Source organism: Pinus tabuliformis, chromosome 3_1, assembly GCF_031772625.1.
Source record: "Pinus tabuliformis cultivar Carrire ecotype Pingquan chromosome 3_1, CPIR1, whole genome shotgun sequence".
Taxonomy (NCBI): Eukaryota; Viridiplantae; Streptophyta; class Pinopsida; order Pinales; family Pinaceae; genus Pinus; species Pinus tabuliformis.
Window position 1 is genome coordinate 878,686,931 of NC_142301.1, and position 21,712 is coordinate 878,708,642.

Consider the following 21,712-nt stretch of genomic DNA (forward strand, 5'->3'; position numbering starts at 1 on the left):
TGTATGCGCAATAGGTCAATGCAGGTTGTGGCAACATGTCATACGATGGGTGAGGTGCCAGCGTGGTGAACGGGTTTCTTGATGTGGACCCGTTCAAGCATTGGTGGCTCTCCTCTAGTTGGGAGTATTTAATATTCTTAGTAAAAAAAATAGTTTGCGATTTATTGTTGTACTTAAAAAATGGTTATTATCAGTTTAATAACTATGGTAGTTGGGAGTATTTTCCCAAAACTATATGCACGCTTGAAATTGAGCCTGGAACAGAGAGTACACTCCATTGCCTTTTTAAGTAAATGGCTAGATTATGTTTAAACATGTGGTATAATTGATAATACGAAGGTAACATAATAACCATATTACAGAGTGTCACCGTTATTTGCAAATGCTGCAGCTACCTGAGAAACTTGGAAACTGGGACAGGGTAAATTAACATTGTTTATTGAAGATATCCTTCCATATCTTCTTCCCGTTGGTAGATTGTACTGAGGCTATCTACTGTCAATCAGGTTAACAATATTTATAATTTAAGTTAAAAATGTCAAAATTGTTGAAGACTAACTGCAGAAAGAAGGAAACTAGGTGCAATTTAAAGCCAATCATGGGTGTTGAAACTAAATGCTGAAAGAAGGAAAGCAAGTGCAATTTAAAGCCACTCGTGGGTGTTAAGTGATTCATTAGCTCCTCGAGGTTATATAAACACATCATCAACTTGATTTAACTTTGTCATGAATATTCCACATCAACTATCAAACTAAGTAAAATCACAAATTTGATGTTCCTATAATATATCAGTAATACATACGACATTTCTGTTCAGTTTAGTATGAGTGGGATTTAATGATAATCTCATCAAGTCTCATGTTTAAATTTTATGGAAGGGATTGAGGATTACAGTTATTGTTGAGGGACTTAAACTATTTTAAAAGGGATTTCTATTAAGGGTAGCACTATCTTGATAATAGCATCTTCATGGTAATAGCATGTGATATGTGGTTTAAAGGTAAGTTTAGTTGGGTGAAACTAATGAGACTGCAGTTCAAATCCCATTGAATATATGGTCTGTTACGATCTCCGCTTAAGGAGTAAGCTCTCCATTTCTCTCAGGAAGATTGATCCTAAACCTTCTCTAGATTATTAGTCTAAAAAATTATGGATTCACCATTATTAAAAAAATAGCATCTATATTTATGCCGATAGGTGTCCCTCCTATTGGAGTTGGCAACTTTAATCATTTTCTTAATTAATCCTTTTGATCAGATGGCATAAATTGAAATATGCCAATATATTCTCGTAGTCGGCACTATATCAATGGATAGAATTCACACCACTAACTTGCTTATCTAAATCACATGTTTAAAGCATACTTAAATTAACTTTTTACCATACCATGATTAAAAATTCACTGTACCATTTGTTAATCGCCACCTATTATGATTAAGACAAAGTGGAAAGATTAAAAATGGTTGTGAAATGTATGAATCGACATCACCATCCATTTCAATTACCTTAACAACACCAACGGTTTCAATTCCGCCTACACATCACTCACCGTTTCAATTCTCCTATACGCAATGTGGCTAGAGGGATGTAATACATTGATTTAGCGTGGAAATCACTAACAATTTCAATTTCATATAGCCACCACTTACCGTTTCATTTGGCCTCCTCCATGCAGATAACCACACCATGGATTCCAAGGCGATTAACCTTGGGAATGGCTATGCAGAGATCAAGCGAAGATGGGATGATGGTGAGGAGTTGGAGAATGACTGAGTTTGGTCGAGGGTGCTTAGCGATGTAGAAGAGGAGGGCTATTCCAGGAAGAAGCTTAGACTGTCTAGAGAACAATGTGTTGTTTTGGAAGAAAGCTTCAGAAAGAACAAGGTGCCCGAACCTGTAAGTTTCTATACATAGTATTCACTTACAAGTTACTGCTCTATCGTTTGTGTTTCATCATGCTTTTGGCTGATGTAACTTCTTCTTCTTCCACAGAAGGAAAAGCATGCGTTGGCCTTACAGTTGAATCTCCACCATCGACAAGTTGAGGTGTGGTTCCAGAATAGACAAGCAAGGTTAGCTCCAGTCCTTTATTGATTCATTGTATTTTGCATGTCGAAATTCATATGGAAAGTTCCATTTTGGAATCAACAGCTACATAATTTGGCCTGTAACTATGAAGAATGACTTGGAAATCAATTGTTGTGCAAATTTATAGTTCGGAAAACTTTTGATCTGATGGAGATCCTATTGTGTTGACAGTTTTATTGACTCATTTCTATTATAGGTTAATTAAATGTTATGAATTTGTTTTAGGACGAAGCTTAAGAAAACGGAAATGGACTGCGAGCTTCTGAAGAGATATAATGAGGCACTTATAGACGAGAACAAAAAACTTCGCATAGAGCTGGAAAAACTGAAAGCTTTAAAAATGTCACCACCTCTCAGGCCTGCGTCAACCGTTACCATGTGCCCCTCTTGTGAAAGAGTTTCAGCAGTTGACAATAGTAGCCACTTGACTTTGGTGAAATATAGGTCTATGTTTTTACGTAGCTCTTTCCGACAATGAATTGTCGGGTATTGATCAGAGTTTCTTTACCCATAGTCATTGTTTAGCAATGGTGGACACCATCTCTTTGTCAAACATTTTAGGTTTTCTCTAAAGGTTCACTTTATGAAACATTTAGGGTTTCAGTATATTTTTTATTAATTGAATTCTGTTTAGAAAGCGCTCAAGTCTCTCTTAATTTATTGAATGAGACAAGGCATCTTGATAAACAAAGGAACATATAGCTGTACAGAGTGGGAGTCTATGAAATAAACATTGTATGTAAAATTCAAATGTTTATGTGAGATCATCTCTTTCTCCGAACCTTCTTGTGTTTATGAATTTTCTCCTTTTTTTATTATCAATCTAAACATGTATAATAATCGTTTTCATTTATTATTATTTTTAATAAAATACGATGACAATTTCTCTATTCATGCTCATAGTAAAAGTAAAATTCATCGTTATCGCTAAAAGCAGTACTTATTGACTAGTCAATGCATGCATATTAATGCCTACTTAATAACTATCATTAACACGATTTTTTCTTTCAAGGTTTCATGTTTGAGTTATACAACATAGGCAGGACACATGAAAATATTGTTATTGTAAAATGATTTAATAAATAAAAGACCTTTTTAGGTTATTTTATCGTTATTTTAAAAATGTTATAAAATTATAATTTTATTAATCATTGTTAATTTTTTTAATTTATTAATTTTATTAATCATTGTTTAGTTTGAACAATACAACATATTTCTATTGATGATCTTAAACTTGTTAAAAAAACTTAAAGTTTTTGTAAGCCCGGACCACTCATCTCGAGACACTTACAGTGTGAGTTTTACCCTTTAGTGCCCCTGGTTCCAGCCCTCAAGTCCCAACACTTATACATGGAGTTTTGTGCTTTTTAAAAATGTTTACAGTGTGAGCTTTACCCTTTAGTGCCCCTGGTTCCAATGCTAAAGTCCCAGCAGAGGAGAGAATGATTCAGAGGAGTCATTAGGGATCTTGGAATCCAGCTGAAGAATCAGACGAAGCTCTAGAGAGGAAGCGAAGTGGGAATTCACAGAGGATTGAGGCTCAGAGAGAATTGAGCAGCAGAATAGTTGAAGAAAGAAACCCTGAAGAAAAATCAAAAACACAGAGAAAACACTGAAGAATGAATTAAAGTCAATTTAAAGGGACGAACGAAGAAGTGTGGTTTCAGTATATGAGAACTGTTGGATCTTATAGATCAACGATGTGATGAAAAAGAGTGAGAACCATCGATCTCATAGATCGACGGTCATCACACAGTGAAGGATCGTAGGAGTTAACACAGAGAAAAGGTGGGTTTATAATGTTAGGCGATATTTCGGGCAAGGACTAGATGGTAAGTGGTTTGAGCGGTGATCAACTGACTCCATACATATCACGACGCGTGGCAGAGAGTTGGAGTGGGGAAACTACTTTATTAGGCGGTTAACCACCGTGTGTGTGGTCAACTCGAAACCAATGTGAATCGTTGGATCTTTCGGGAGAAGATCAATGGCAGAGAAGTAATGCGACATACAAAGGAGTGGACCTGATGGTGTTATGTGGCGTAGTTAATAAGTTTTGAGATCCGAAATCGCATTATTGCATATTGGATGCAATAGAGGTCTTTGTTAACAAAACCTGCAGAGAATCACGATTGCGATAAGCGAAAAGGTAAATCTCGAAAAGTGTGCCAAGGCCGTACCAAGGCAGAAAAGGTGTGGTAAGCGTATATTTCCTTTGTAAATGGTTTATTAAGAAAATAGCATCAATAGAAGGTTTATGTGCTAAATATATATGTAACCAAGGTTTAAAGAGGAAAAGGTTATATATGTGCGGTTAAAGGGTTAGCAAAGGTTTTATAAAGGTTAATGAGAGGGTTTTAGTCCTGATAGGAAGGATTTGAAAGCAAGGCTTTAATAAAGTATTTTTCCCTTGGGTTTATTAATTCCCAATGGTTTATAATATCAAATTATTGGTTTTCTTCGTTCTTCAACTTTTTAATATTAATAATTCCTTGGGTTCATAATCCCTTGAGCTTTTAGTGTTAATCTCTTAGGTTTAGTATTCATTTGGATTTATTATATCAATCCCTTGGGTTCATTATTCCCTTGGGTTTTATATTATAAAATAAACCATGTTTATTTTAGTGTTTGTAGTGTTTATATTTGGGTTTACCAATGTTGGGTTTATAATATTAGTCCCATGCTTCAATTTCACATTTTGACAAAGATTGTCTCACCATGAAAATAAAACATGTTTATTTTAGTGTTTGTAATATTTGTATTTGGGTTTACGAATATTGGGTTTATAATATTAGTCCCTTGGGCTTAATATTGTTCCCTTGGGTTCATAATCCGTTGGGGTTTTAGTACTACTCCCTTTGGTTTATTATTCATTTGGGTTTATAATATCAAAATTTGGGTTATTTTATTCCCTTAGGTTTATAATATAAATCGTAGCCAAACATGGTGAACCGCATTGTCACAAGGATTGTCTCACCATCAAAATAAACTATGTTTATTTTAGAGTTTGTAGTATTGATATTTGACTTTACTATATGTGAAGTTTCTAATATTAGTCCCATGGGTTTAATATTATTCCCTTGGGTTCATACTCCCTTGGGTTTTAGTATTAATCCCTTGGGTTTATTATTCATTTGGGTTTATAATATCAATCACTTGGGTTTATTATTCCCTTTGGTTGATAATATAAATCATGGTAAACCATTGTCAATCATAGCCAAACATCGTCAACCATGGTTGAATGTCGCATTGTGACAAGAATTGTCTCACCATCAAAATAAACCATGTTTATTTTAGTGTTTGTAGTATTTATATTTGGGTTTACCAATGTTGGTTTTATAATATTAGTCCCTTGGTTGAATGTCACATTTTGACAAAGATTGACTCACCATGAAAATAAACCATGTTTATTTCAGTGTTTGTAGTGTTTATATTTGGGTTTAACAATGTTGGGTTTATAATATTAGTCCCATGGGTTTAATATTATTCCCTTGGGTTCATAATCCCTTGGGATTTTTGTATTAACCACTTAGTTTTATTATTCCTTGGGGTTTATAATATCAATGCCTTGGGTTTATTATTCCCTTAGGTTTATAATATCGATCATGGTCAACCATTGCCAATCATAGACAACCATGGCCAACCATGGTTGAATGTCACCTTGTGACAAGGATTCTCTCACCATGAAAATAAACCATGTTTATTTTAGTCTTTCTAATATTTATATTAGGGTTTACCAATGTTGGGTTTATAATATTAGTCCCTTGGGTTTAACATTATTTCCTTCGGTTCATAATCCATTGGGTTTATTATTCCTTTGGGTTTATTATATCAATCCCTTGGGTTCATTATTCCCTTGGGTTTATATTTTTAGTCCCATTTGTTTAATAATATTGCCTTAGGTTCATAATCCCTTGCGGTTTTAGTATTAATCCCTTAGGTTTATAATATCAATCGCTTGGGTTTATTATTCCCGAGTCAAACATGGTTTATTATAATGTCAACCATGGTCCAACATGGAATTGTGATAGGAATTGTCTCAATATGTAAATCAATGATGATCGATCATGTTTATTTTAATGTTTATAATATTTTTCTTAGGGTTTATATACGTTGGGTTTATAATATTAGTCCCTTGGATTTAATATTATTCCCTTGGGTTCATAATCCATTGGGGTCTTAATATTAATCCCTTCGTTTTATTATTCCTTTGGGTTTCTCATATTAATCTCTTGGGTTTATTATTGCCTTAGGTTTATAATATCGATCATGGTAAACCATTATCAATCATAGCCAACCATGCTTGAATGTCACATTGTGACAAGGATTGTCTCACCATGTGAAATGCATCAGCCCATTTGTCCCAGGTATTTTAACTCTCTAAGGAGTCAAAATCTCTAACCTCCAATGGTTAAGGCCCTATTAATCAACATAGGCTTACCAACATACAATATTAACTTATCGGGACTTTAATCACCCCTTAACCTTCAAATAAGACTTAAACCCCAATATAAACACCAAATATAAAGACTTTATTAAATCCTTTCTTTTAAATCCTTCCTATCGGACTAAAACCCTCTCATTAAATTTTATATATGTTAATATCGAGACTTTCTTTACCCTACTGAACCTTCTTTACCGCTTAACCACATATATATATAACCATTCCTTCTTTAAAACTTGGTTATATATATTTAAACACATAAACCTTTTGTCGGCACTATTTTCCTTTATAAACCTTTTACAAAGGAAATGTCCACAAAACATACCTTTCTGCTTTATACGGCCTTTGCATGAATTTCGAGGTTCCACCTTTATCGCTAATCACAATCGCCATAGTCTACAGTCACATTAACATGTGGTTCCCATCTCCTCCGATATGTGATTAACCTTGGAACTCAAAACATATTAACTACACCATATAATACCATCGAGTCCACTCCTTTGTATGTCGCATTACTTCTCTGCCGTTGATCTTCTCCCAAAAGATCCAACGGTTCACAGTAGATTTCGGGTTGACAAAACACACGGGGTTAACCACCCAATAAAGCAGTTTCCTCACACTCCTCCGCTGCTACGTGTCCTTCGATTTGTGGACTCGGAGCCAAAACTCTCAATACCGTGTACCACTACTTTGCCACCTGAAATACCACTCAAGGTTATAAACTCGTCTTTTTACTGTGTTAACTCTTGCACCCTTCCATATGCAATGACCGTCGATCTACTCCATCGGACGAATTTTGAGGTTCCACCTTTATCACTAATCACAATCGCCATAGGCGGTCACATTAACATGTGGTTCCCATCTCCTCCGATATGTGATTAACCTCAGAACTCAAAACATATTAACTACACCATATAATACCATCAGGTCTGCTCCTTTGTATGTCATATTACTTCTCTGTCGTTGATCTTCTCCCGAAAGATCCAACAGTTAACGGTAGATTTCGGGTTGACAAGACACACGGGGGTTAACTGCCTGATAAAGCGGTTTCCCCACACTCCTCCATTGCTATGTGTCCTCCGATTTGTGGAATCAGAGCCAAAACTCTCGATACCACTTACCACTGCTTTGCTGCCCGAAATACCACTCGAGGTTATAAACCTGCCTTTTTACTGTGTTAACCCTTGCACTCTTCCATATGCAATGACCGTCGATCTACTCCATCAGATAGTTCCGATAGTTCCTTTAAGTTACTCTGTTGTTTAATCTGGACCATTGATCACTGAGATCCAATGGTTACTATGCAGCAATGCCTCACTTCTCCGCTTGTCCCTTTTTTACTTTGACTTTACGCTATTTTCATTGTTTCCTCTATGGGTTTGGGGTTTTCTTCAAGGTTTACATTTATAATATTATTGTTGGGATTTCATGTTCTACGTGTTTATATCAATATTTTTGAGATTTATACTATTAATACATTCATGTATTGATATCAATGTATTTATGGCTTAAATTCTATTTATTGTTTATAATGTAGTGATATAAATGTGTTATTATTAATGTAATAATGATTTATCACGTTTTAGTGCTTTATGGTTTGCAATGTGCTTCTTATATTGGTTTTCGTTTATGTTTTTTTATTTCTTTTTGTGTTATAACATTATTTATGTTTATATATTGATGCCATGGATTTAGGGCTTAGGTTCGGTTTACTATTTGCTTGGGTTTATAATATTAAATGATTAGGTTTATTTGTTCTTTAAGTTTGTAATATTAATAATTCCTCCCATTTATCATTTATTCCCTTTGTTTTATTAATCCACAATATTAAGGTTTAAATAATAGTCCTAAGGTTTAATATTAATCCATTACATTTACAATGTCTATTCCTTTAATTTATTGACGTGCCACTTTCATAATATTAAAAATTGCTAGGTTTTATTGATCCATTAGGTTTATAATATTCAAAGTCACATGGGTTGATCAATGTTTAAAAAATTAATTCCTATTGATCCCTTGCCGTTTTTTATCCCATTGGTTTCTAATATTTTTCCCTTGGGTTTATTAATTCCCAATGGTTTATAATATCAAACTATTGGTTTTCTTCGTTCTTCAACTTTTTAATATTAATAATTCCTTGGGTTCATAATCCCTTGAGGTTTTAGTGTTAATCCCTTGGGTTTATTATTCCTTTGAGTTTATTATATCAATCCCTTGGTTTCATTATTCCCTTGGGTTTATATTATTAGTCGCTTTTGTTTAATAATATTGCCTTAGGTTCATAATCCCTGGGTTTTAGTATTAATCCCTTGGGTTTATTATTCCCGAGTCAAACATGGTTTATTATAATGTCGACCATGGCCCAACATGGAATTGTGATAGGAATTGTCTCAACAATGTAAATCAATGATGGTCGATCATGTTTATTTTAATGTTTATAATATTAGTCCCTTGAATTTAATATTATTCCCTTGGGTTCATAATCCCTTGGGGTCTTAGTATTAATCCATTTGTTTTATTATTCCTTTGGGTTTCTCATATTAATCCCTTGGGTTTATTATTCCCTAAGGTTTATAATATCGATCATGGTAAATGCTTGTCAATCATAGCCAACCATGCTTGAATGTCACATTGTGACAAGGATTGTCTCACCATGAAAATAAATAATAATCCCATGGGTTTATTATTCCTTTGGGTTTATTATATCAATCCCTTGGGTTTATATTATTAGTCCCTTTTGTTTAATAGTATTCCCTTTGGTTCATAATCCCTTGGGGTTTTAGTATTAATCCCTTGGGTTTATAATATCAATCGCTTGGGTTTATTATTCCTAAGTCAAACATGGTTTATTATGATGTCGACCATGGTCCAACATGGAATTGTCATAAGGATTGTTGCAATATGAAAATCAATGATGGTCCATCATGTTTATTTCAATGTTTATAATATTTGTCTTAGGGTTTATATACGTTGGGTTTATAATATTGGTCCATTGGGTTCAATTTATTCCCTTGGGGTTTTAGTACTAATCCCTTCGTTTTATTATTCCTTTCGGTTTCTCATATTAATCCCTTGGGTTTATTATTCCCTTAGGTTTATAATATCGATCATGGTAAACCATTGTCAATCATAGCCAACCTTGGTCAACCATGCTTGAATGTCACATTGTCACAAGGATTTTCTAACCATGAAAATAAATGATGTTTATTTTAGTGTTTGTAATATTTATATTTGGGTTTATGAATGTTGGGTTTATAATATTAGTCCCTTGGGTTTAATATTATTCCCTTGGGTTCATAATCCCTTGGGGTTTTAGTATTAATCCCTTATTCCCTTGGGTTCATAACCCCTTGGGGTTTTAGTACTAATCCCTTCGTTTTATTATTCCTTTCAGTTTCTCATATTAATCCCTTGGGTTTATTATTCCCTTAGGTTTATAATATCGATCATGGTAAACCATTGTCAATCATAGCCAACCATGGTCAACCATGCTTGAATGTCACATTGTCACAAGGATTTTCTAACCATGAAAATAAATGATGTTTATTTTAGTGTTTGTAATATTTATATTTGGGTTTATGAATGTTGGGTTTATAATATTAGTCCCTTGGGTTTAATATTATTCCCTTGGGTTCATAATCCCTTGGGGTTTTAGTATTAATCCCTTGGGTTTATTATTCATTTGGGTTTATAATATCAATCCCTTGGGATTATCATTACCTCATGTTTATAATATCAATCATGGTGAACCATGGTTGAATGTCACATTGTCACAAGGGTTGTCTCACCATGAATAAATCATGTTTATTTTAGTCTTTGTAATATTTATGTTTGGGTTTACAAATGTTGGGTTTATAATATTAGTCCCTTGGACTTAATATTATTCCCTTGGGGTTTTAGTATTAATCTCTTGGGCTTAATATTATTTCCTTGGGTTCATAATCCCTTGGGGTTTTAGTATTAATCCCTTGGGTTTATTATTCATTTGGGTTTATAATGTAAATAAGTTGGGTTTACTATTCCCTTAGGTTTATAATATCAATCATGGTCAACCATTGTCAATCATAGCCAACCATGGTCAACCATGTTTGAATGTTGCATTGTGACAAGGATTGTCTCACCATCAAAATAAACCATGTTTATTTTAGTGTTCGTAGTATTTATATTTGGGTTTATAATATTAGTCCCATGGGTTTAATATTATTCCCTTCGGTTCATAATCCCTTGGGGTTTTAGTATTAATCCCTTAGTTTTATTATTCGTTTGGGTTTAATTATATCAATCCCAAAGGTTTATTATTCCCTTAGGTTTATAATATCAATCATGGTCAACCATGGTTTATTCTCGCATTCTGACAAGGATTCTCTCACTGTCAAAATAAATCATGTTTATTTTGATGTTTGTAGTATTTATATTTGGTTTCACCAAATTTGGGTTTATAATATTAGTCCCATGGTTGAATGTTGCATTTTGACAAAGATTGTCTGACCATGAAAATAAACCATGTTTATTTTAGTGTTTGTAATATTTATATTTGGGTTTACCATATTAGTCCCGTGGTTGAATGTCCCATTTTGACAAATATTGTCTCACCATGAAAATAAATCATGTTTATTTTGGTCTTTTTAATATTTACATTTTGGTTTACGATTGTTGGGTCTATAGTATTAGGCCCCTTGGTTTAATATTATTCCATTGGATTCATAATCCCTTGGGGTTTTAGTATTAATCCCTTGGTTTTATTGTTCATTGGGGTTTTAGCATTAATCCCTTGGGTTTATTGTTCATTTGGGTTTATAATATCAATCCCTTGGGTTTATTGTTCCCTTTGGTTTATAATATCAATCATTGTAAACCATTGTCAATCATAGCCAAACATGGTCAATCATGGTTGAATGTCACATTGTGACAAGAATTGTCTCACCATCAAAATAAACCATGTTTATTTTAGTGTTTGTAGTATTTATATTTGGGTTTACCAATGTTGGGTTTATAATATTAGTCTCATGCTTGAATGTCACATTTTGACAAAGATTGTCTCACCATGAAAATAAAACACGTTTAATTTAGTGTTTGTAATATTTATATTTGGGTTTACGAATATTGGGTTTATAATATTAGTCCCTTGGGCTTAATATTGTTCCCTTGGGTTCATATTCCCTTTGGGTTTTAGTATTACTCCCTTCGGTTTATTATTCATTTGGGTTTATAATTAGTGTTTGTAGTATTGATATTTGCTTTTACTCGATGTGAAGTTTATAATATTAGTCCCATGCATTTAATATTATTCCCTTGGCTTCATAATCCCTTCGGTTTTAGTATTTATCCCTTGGGTTTGTTATTCATTTGGGTTTATAATATCAATCCCTTGGGTTTATTATTCCCTTTGGTTGATAATATAAATCATGGTAAACCATTTTCAATCATAGCCAAACATCGTCAACCATGGCTGGATATCGCATTGTGACAAGAATTGTCTCAGCGTCAAAATAAACCATGTTTATTTTAGTATTTGTAGTATTTATATTTGGGTTTACGAATGTTGGTTTTATAATATTAGTCCCTTGGTTGAATGTCGCATTTTGACAAAGATTGACTCACCATGAAAATAAACCATGTTTATTTTAGTGTTTGTAGTGTTTATATTTGGGTTTAACAATGTTGGGTTTATAATATTAGTCCCATGGGTTTAATATTATTCCCTTGGGTTCACAATTCCTTGGGGTTTTTGTATTAATACATTAGTTTTATTATTCCTTGGGGTTTATAATATCAATGCCTTGGGTTTATTATTCACTTAGGTTTATAATATCGATCATGGTCAACCATTGTCAATCATAGGAAACCATCACCAACCATGGTTGACTGTGACATTGTGACAAGGATTCTCTCACCATGAAAATAAAACATGTTTATTTTTGTCTTTCTAATATTCATATTAGGGTTTACCAATGTTGGGTTTATAATATTAGTCCCTTGGGTTTAACATTATTTTCTTCGGTTCATAATCCCTTGTGGTTTTGATGGTAGGGTTACCCCTGCTTACACCCACAATATGCATGTAAAATGCATGGACACATTTTTTTCCTTGGAATTTAACTCTCTAATGAGTCATATCTTCAACCATGAATGGTTAAGGCCCTATTCATCAGTTCCTTTATGTCGGAACTCAATCACCCTACTTAAACCTCCTATCGAGACTTTAAACCTCCTCATAACCTTCATTATCTCTTTACCCACATATATAACCTTTCCTTTCTTTAGGATTGGTTAATATATATTTATCGCATAAAATCTTCAAACAACACTACTTTCCTTATAAAACATTTTACAAAGGAAATGCCACAAAACATGCTTTTTTGCTTTATACATCCTCTGCACATCTTTCGAGGTTCCACCTTTATTGCAATCGGGTATCTGCTCCTTCGCTGTTCACAATAATACACACCTCCTCCACACCTGATATTCGATTAACTATCGGACTTCACAAACACGCCCATATAACCCTGTCAGAGCCTTTTACACTATCGGGAGCATTAATCTTTCAGTTTTCCTTTAAAAACCCTCTGGGACAAAAAAATATTGAAAATACACAAAAATATGGGAAATTCGAAGGAAAACTCTGCCGAAACGCAAAGCCGGATCTTAAATATTATGAACCCTAATCTATGAATCGTCGGGTCTGTGGCTTTGTTACTTTTCCGTAGCGCTCCGACCTCCGAAACCTCTAATCCCCGATCAGCAATCGCTCCGATCGCTATCGGCATATCGATATATCGCATATCAGCCATCGGAGTATCGGGCCATCTACAATCGGAGTATCAGGCCATCAGAGCATCGGCCATTGGAGTATTGGGCCATCGGAAATCAACACTTCCTTCAGCTAGACCCCTTCTACTTGAATGCGCTGATCCCCGATTACCTTACGAACCCGATAAGGTAATTGGTTACGTCTGATAAGTTTTCGGGTCTGGCTACCAAATCGCATATCACCTTTTCTTTTGGGCAAGGTTCATTCCTCCCTTTAGATGATTGGGATGCGACATTCAATAATAATATTGGTTATATTATTGATTATAATAATAATTATATTTGTATATTATTATAATAATATAATAGTAATATAAACTCCTAATAATATTATAATAGTATTGATTATATTATTATTATATTGGTATATTATTTTTTTTTTTCCCATGGAAAAAGTCGTAATTTCTATTGATATAAAGAAATTACATTTTGCAGATGCCAAGTGCATATTCATATGGAGGCAGAGATGCCTGACGAGTTCATAAGCTTTTGACCAAAAAGAAAAACTATTATGTCTCCACGCAGGGAGTCTGTTGACTGCTATACTATGATTATACTAGTTTGCGGCTGTAGTAAGTATGATCAAAAATCTATCCGGCTCTTCGCAGAGAGCACTAAAACTTTAAGTATCCAAAAATGAGTTTGTAACCAGTACCAAGTTGTAGAATATGTACAGTAAATACAAAGATAGTCTAAAATAGGTGTGGGCCTTATAGCCCATTATCTGTAAGATCATCAAAAGGTCTGTGGTAATGCTGGTAGAAGGTCCCGTCGATCTCTTCCTGTATCAACCAGTCGTTTCCTTGTCTATGCGCTGCCTCTTTGGATAGTTGATCTGCCCCTGTATTTTGTTCCCTGTAAATGTGTTGACAGACAAAGGAGTCAAAGGATGTAATCAATCTTTTAGCTTCATCTAATATATGCCTCAATGAAAATGCATTGCAATGAGATGCATCATTCAACCAGTTGCAAATGATTTTAGAATCGCCGAATAGCTGCAGGTGTCTGCATTGTTTTTGCAGTGCAAAGTGGATAATATGTTTTGCTGTGCATAGTTCAACAAAGTTATTGGTTCCCCTGCCTAAATTAATTTGGATCTTGAAGCAATGATTTTCATTAAGATGAAGGATGGCCCCGCCCCCACATCCCGCCTCCTGTGCAGAGCCATCAAAGTAAGCCCAGGGCTTAGATTTGTCAATGGTTTCAGGTCTGATGGTGCGTGGAGGGGTGCTGGAATCTTCGGCTGGAAGCAGGTCAAAATCAGCGATGGTATGGAGCAAGATGGCAGGCCAATGGGGGGATCTATGGTTGAATATAGACTGGTTGCGAGCAATCCATAGTGCCCAACATACAAGAAGAGGCATATTTGTGGTTTTTCCTTTGTGATTTTGACACCATGTATTCCAGGCATCCATAAGATTGAGCCCATGCCAGTTTTTTAAGGTAGGATAGTGAGCAATGATGGAGTTCCAAAATTCCTTTGCTGTGGGGCAGTTTAGAAAAAGGTGCTCTGTGCTTTCTTCATCTCTGTGACACAGGTGGCACCAGAAAGGGCCATAAAACGATCTCTTCATCAGATTAGTCCCGGTAGGAATCTTGTCAAAAAGGATGTTCCACATCAGTAAGCGAGAGCGGGGGGCTGCCTTGAGCTTCCAGAGTATTTTCCAAATTGGAAGAATGTTCTGAGGCTTGTGTGGTTCCATTAGCCTAATATAACCCTGTTTCGGGGAGTATACACCGTGTTTGGCAAAGGCCCAGATTATCTCATCCGGTCCATCAGTGAGACGGATGTGTGCCTGGGTAAGGGCATCCGTATAGTCCTGCCATTCATGCTGCCACTGAACCAGAATGTCCAATTCACGAGCCGATATCCATGCCTGATGAAGAAAAGAGGAGTTGTTGTTGTCGCCAGTGTGCTTGATGTGGGTGATACCCCTGCTGTATAGATACCTTATTAAGTCTGCAGATAGTCTATGAGCATTGCCACAGCCTACCCACGGATCCAAACCGATTCGAACAATATTTCCCTCCTTGATACGCCATGTGATTCCTTCTCGCAGGAGAGGTAGTGTACCGATGACCGATTTCCAGATATTGGAAATGTTATTTATCGTTCTATGCTGCTGTCTGAACCAGTCCATCGGGTTCATAAGCCAGATATACTTCACATGTGCAACTCGGGACCATATATTGTTGGTGGTAATAAGCTACCAACCAAGCTTAGCCACCAAGGCTCTGGAAAAATGATCAAGCCTCTTGATGCCCCATCCTCCCCATCTCTTGGGTTTTGCAATAGTGTCCCATTTGACCCAGGTAAAAATATTTCTCGGTTGATTACCCTTCCATAAAAATCTGCAGCATATACTTTGTAATCTGTTTAGAATACCTTTTGGTATCTAGGATAGGGTCATCCAGTAGACTGGAGTTGCTTCAATCACCGCCTTGATGAGGATCAGTCTACCTGCCCGAGATAGGTATTTATGGTACCATATCTGAAGTCTCTTTTCCACTTTCGTAATGAGCCATGTCCAGTTTGCTATCCTGTATCCGAGAGGCTTTAATCTAAATCCCAGGTATTTTATACCCTCTGCCAGATTCAGAGAGGTAAAAGGAAAGCGCTGAGATGTGTATGTGATCTCATGTTGTGAGCAACCAACCGTAGTGATCATGGATTTACTACCATTTATCACCATCCCTATGGCTTGTTGAAATAGATTGAAGATGTTTTGGAGGGCCGTGGTATCCCCAATACTGCCATTTAAAAAAATGAGAATATCGTCAACAAATAATAGATGAGTGAGGAAAAAATTCTCAGCTATTTTGATGCCTGACAGGTGACTTCTATCGCGAGAAGATGTAATAGTCCTACTTAATCCTTCCATTATAAGTAAGAATAATAAGGGCGAGAGTGGACATCCTTGTCTGAGGCCTCTCTCCGAATTGAAGAAAGTTGTAGCTTCCCCATTAAGTAGCACACTGTAAGATACATCTGTTATACAGCTCATTATCCATTTGATATATGCAAAAGGAAATCCTAGGTGGGTCAGCAGTAGTCTGATGTAGAGCCAATTTTCTCTATCGAAGGCCTTAGATAGGTCCACCTTAAGTATCATACCTTTCTGCTTTTTAATTTGCATGGTGTGGAGGAGTTCCTGCACTGTAGCGATAGCTTCATGTATCTGTCTGTGGTGTAGGAAAGCAAACTGTTCAGATGATATATGTCGAGAGAGGATAGGCTTCAGGCGATTAGCGATGATCTTTGCAATAATTTTATACAGACAATTACAGAGGGAAATGGGACGAAAATCGTTGAAAGAGGCAGGATTGTCAGATTTCGGTATGAGGGCTATGAATGTGGATTTGATGGCCGGAGATATTCTGCCACTCCTTCTGCAGTTCTCCACGATCTTGAGCAGGTCATTCCCAAGGATTTCAAAGAAAGCTATGTAAAACTCAATGGTCCACCCATCTGGACCAGGGCTCTTATCTTTTTTGAACCATTTTAAGGTTGCCTCCAGCTCTTCCATTGATACTTCCATCAACAGATCCTCCGTGTCTTCCTGTTGTACGAATCTGGGGAAATGTTCAGCCACCCGCATGATCTCCAAGATGTTCACAGCTCTAGGAGCTTTATATATGCTCCTGAAATGCTCTATAGCTAATCTAGCCAGATCCCTCTGAGATGATACTAAGTGTCCTTGTTCATCGCGCAATTCCCAAATAGTGTTGATGGCTTTGCGGCCGTTGGAAAATTTATGAAAGAACTTTGTGTTATCATCTCCTTCGGTGAGCCATATTGCCCTACTCCTGAGCCTCCAGCTTTCTTCCCTTTCCTTCAGAATTTGTGAGTGCTTCATGATGTGGGAGGTGTAGAGTTCTTTGCTTTCTGGTGTAGGGAAGGTACCGTTAGATGTGTCCTCATGCGCAGCAATGGCCCTTTCTGCCTCCCTCAGAGAGTTGTCATCATTCATACGCTTCTGATGAGCCCAAATTTTAGAGATCCTCTTTAGTTCAGATAATTTCCTTATAAAGCCTTCAGTATGATCCTCTCCATCCAGGATGGGGTTGGTCTGCCAAAAGTTGGTTACCAACTGTATATACGAAGGGTCTCTTAGCCAAGAGGCATTAAATTTAAAGGGGCTCCTGATCTTCTGATTTACATCGGCCATTTCCAAGAATATTGGTCGATGATCTGAGATGCCTCCAGTCCCAACCCATTGACGAATGCGGGGGAGTCTGCTAAGAAGAGCTTCCTTGATGAGAAATCTATCAAGTCTTCTGGCCAGACTGTGATCTCCACTGCGATTATTAGTCCAAGTAAACTGAATCCTAGCCGAAGGAATGTCCACCCACTGATGTTCCTCAAGTAGGTTAGAGATAGTATCAGATAAGCAGTCTACCTGGGCCGAGTGTCCCCAAGATTCGCAGAAGCCCAACGAAAAATTTAAGTCCCCTCCAAGAATGATGTTGTCTGCCTGTAGGAGGTCAGAGTCCAGTAAGGTTCTCCAATAGTTTGCCCTGTCGGCGCAAGGACCATAAACATTCAAAATGCGAATTTCCAACTCCATAGAGTGGGCAAAAATATCCAATCCTATGAAGCCTCTGCCTCCCCAAATATTCCTGATCTCCATAGCTTTGTTGCTTATCCCAATAGCAGAACCCCCAGATCTCCCAGACGCATCCAATGCGTGGAAGGTCCAATTAGGCAGCCAGGAATTAAGTGTGTGTATTAGAGGTTCAGCTAAACAGAGAGTTTCTTGTAAAAAAATAATGTCCGACTGAGACGAGGTGAGCAGTCTTCTGAGCGCTAGTTTTTTGGGCATGCTAGCAAACCCTCTGCAGTTGAATGATAGAATCTTCATGTTGGGTGAAACTGCGGGCCATTCCTAGCTCTAAGGGCCCTGAAAATGGTTTGTTGTCGCCCGAGGGCAACTTCTTCACCCGCGGTATGTCTGGCTTTTGTGAGGCGAGAAGGTCAGCCTCTTGAGTTCTTATGGGTAATAGGGGTAGCCTCAGGGTCCAGACCAAATGCATCGAAGCTTCTTTCCTTCGATCTGGAGCGGAGTGAGTACCGGGGAGATACAGAGGGGGAGGGGATGGAGTGGGAAGGGAGGGAGGTAGATGACAGGGATGGAACACAGGGGGATGAGGCGGGAGCGGGGAGAGGGAGGGAGCAGATAAGGGAGGATGGAGGGGCAAGGCCCTGCGTACTAAGGGAACCCACAGAGGTCATGAGCGCCGATAGGGGGGAAGATGTGCAAATGATGGGATGAGATGCAATAACTTCAGATATGCAAGACACAGGAGGAATGTGTGAGGAGGATGAAAGTAACATACCCGGCGTCGAGGAGTCCTCCTGATCAGGAGCGGTGCTTGCTGGAGGTGGCGATGGAGGGTGTGTATCTGAGGTGCCCTTTACTGCGTCCGCATTATCAGGAGTACCGTGGGACTCCCCTGCATCCTTGACTCGCTCCTCCTGACTCTTTTTTGAATTTTGCCGAGAGGGATTTCCTTTGGGATGTTCAGTCTCCAAGCCCTGTGCATTATCCCTGATTTTCTGGAGGAGAGGACAATCCCTGTATAGGTGCCCCACTTTGTGGCATCTGCGACAGCGATACGGGATACCTTCATAGTCAATGATCTGTTTGCGTGATGTGTCCCTCCATTGAATAGTAATGTATTCCTGTAATCCGCCACTGGTGTCCAGATTGATGAGTATCCGAGCATAAGCCATCATGCCTGTGTGTTGGTCTGATTTTTCGTAGTCCATGTAGGAGCCTATCGCATTGCCAATCCGCTGGAAGATGTCTTCTGACCAGTATTGCAGGGGAAGTCCCGAGAGTCGAATCCAAACTGGTCCAATGCCAATCTGCTCAGTCTCGGGGTCAAAGAGGGGCGTCCATCGCTTGAGGAGCACCGGGGCGTGTTCAAAATGCCAGTAAGAGGACAATACCCAATTGGTGTGGTCGGCACGAGTGAATCTCAAGGCGAACCATCCCCTCACGAAAGTTTGCACGAAGGGGATGTCCACCAGATGGTGACCCCATACCTCCGTTGCCCAGGTCTTCAAGCAAGCGGCTGTGTAATTCCGACCTCTGATGCGTCCAACCAGTACCCTGTCAGCGAAGTCCATGGTCTCTCCCCACTGAATGTCCTCCTCTAATCTGAGAAAGATGTCGTCTGCCTTGGATTTGAAACACTTGTACTTCTTCTTTGGTCCTAGAGGGGGAGGCTGGTTATGAGACCGGTTCGGAGGAGGGGTTGATACAACCGGGGGGGAGGGTTAGGGTTAGACGAGGATGGGTAAGTGATACCCACAGTGACAGGGAGGGAACCGGCGAGCGGTGGAACTGCGGTGAAGCTGCCGGACGGGGGGGCGAAGGAGACTTGAGAGGTAATACCAGCCGAAACAATGGGAATCGAAGGGGGGAGAAACGGTCGGGTAAATGCTCCAGACACCGGGAGGTCCAAACCAGGGTTAGGGTTCAAACAGCCGGAAACGAAACCAAGGGTTGCCGGGGAGTGGGGGGGGTAGAAAGCGATGGCCAGGTAGGAGGGTCGTCCGGGAGGACCACAGGATGTAACCGTGACGGTTCCACCAAGGAATATGAGGGGTAATTCTCGGTGAGGCCAGAGCTGTACATACCTTCTGATGTGGAGAAAGAGGAGCGCCAGATGGAGACCCCCTCCAGCGGGTCTTCAGAGTAATCAACGGCTTCAAGTTCCTCCATGACGCCAGCTGCTTCTTGGAACGGCGGACACCTCGGATAGCAGGAAAAACTGGAGAGAAAACAGTGCCCAGGGAACGGACCGAGTGCAGTAGGTAAAGCGAACCGTCTGCGGGTTGTCAACCGGGAGATAGCGGCACAGCGAAACCCCCTCAATATCCCAGCAGGTCAACCAGCTCGAAGCAAGGGTGTAAGGTGACGAACGGGCCTATATTGGTATATTATTATAATATTATAATGAAATAATAATATTATTATTATTTTAATAATTATATTTTATTATTATAATTATAATACAATATAATTGTTATTTTTTTTTTATAATTTTATATTATTAGATTATTTAAATAATATAATGATAATTTAATATTATTATGAGCTATTCTTATTATTAATTAATATGTATTGGGGTTTATATAGTTATTATAATATTAATATAATATTTATAAAGTAATATATATAAATAATTTGGTTGTTAATATTTATATAGTTATTAATAATCCTAAATACTAATAATAATTAACCCTATGTATACAAATCCTAAGATAAATATTAAAAATACTAAAGCATAATAATCATAATAATAATAATAATAATAAGAGTTTATATTATTATAATAATATTAATATAATAATCATAAATATATAATTATATAAGAATATAGTTGCTATTATTTGTATAGTTATTAATTATCCTAAATCTGTTTGATAATATTTATATAGTTATTAATAATCCTAAATACTGATAATAATTAACCCTATGTATACAAACCCTAAGATAAATATTAAAAATACTAAAGCCTAAGAATAATAATAATAATAATAATAATAATAATAGTTTATATTATTGATGATGATGATGATGGTTAATGTCCACTGAGACCAAACTTTGGTCTATAATCATAATAATCATAAATATATAATTATATAAGAATATAGTTGCTATTATTTCTATAGTTATTAATTATCATAAATAATAAATAATTGGTCTTTATTGTTCTTATTATAATAATATTGATTATATTATTATTATAATAATAATTATATTTGTATATTATTATAATAATATAATATTATAATCAAATATTATTAATAACTATATTAATATTAACAACGAGATTATTTCTATATATTATCATATAAATATTATAATAATACTATAAACTCCTAATAATATTATAATAATATTGATTATATTATTATTATAATAATAATTATATCTATATATTATTATAATAATATAATAATAATATAATATTATAATCAATTATTATTATTATTATTATTATATTTTATTATTATAATAACAATACAATATAATTGTTGTTATTTTTTTTTATAATTTTATATTATTAGATTATTTAAATAATATAATGATAATCTAATATTGTTATGAGCTATTCTTATTATTAATTAATATATATTAGGAGTTTATATAATTATTATAATATTTATACAGTAATATATATAAATAATATGGTTGTTAATATTTATATAATTATTTATATAGTTATTAATAATTTTAAATACCCATAATAATTATTAATGTGGTTGATATAAGTCTATCGGCGTATATCAATCACATTAGAAAATGTGATTATATATATGTTTCATATATGCTTATAATAATACTATAAACTCCT

General features: G+C 36.4%; 1 protein-coding gene and 1 pseudogene across 1 annotated transcript; one reads left to right on the forward strand and one right to left on the reverse strand.

Annotated features, from left to right (window-relative positions):
* The first annotated feature begins 1,686 nt into the window (after window positions 1-1,686).
* LOC149190394 (homeobox-leucine zipper protein HAT3-like) lies at window positions 1,687-13,816 on the forward strand (annotated as a pseudogene).
* Window positions 13,817-14,052: 236 nt separating this feature from the next.
* LOC149190395 (uncharacterized) lies at window positions 14,053-15,483 on the reverse strand. Its single transcript, XM_089410500.1, has one exon. The coding sequence runs from the start codon at window positions 15,481-15,483 to the stop codon at window positions 14,053-14,055; it is 1,431 nt and encodes a 476-aa protein (XP_089266626.1).
* Window positions 15,484-21,712: the final 6,229 nt, after the last annotated feature.

What these genes read in the sequence shown, in the direction of transcription:
- LOC149190395 (XM_089410500.1), bottom strand. Translation starts at nt 15,483, where the DNA reads ATGGACTGGTTCAGACAGCAGCATAGAACGATAAATAACATTTCCAAT.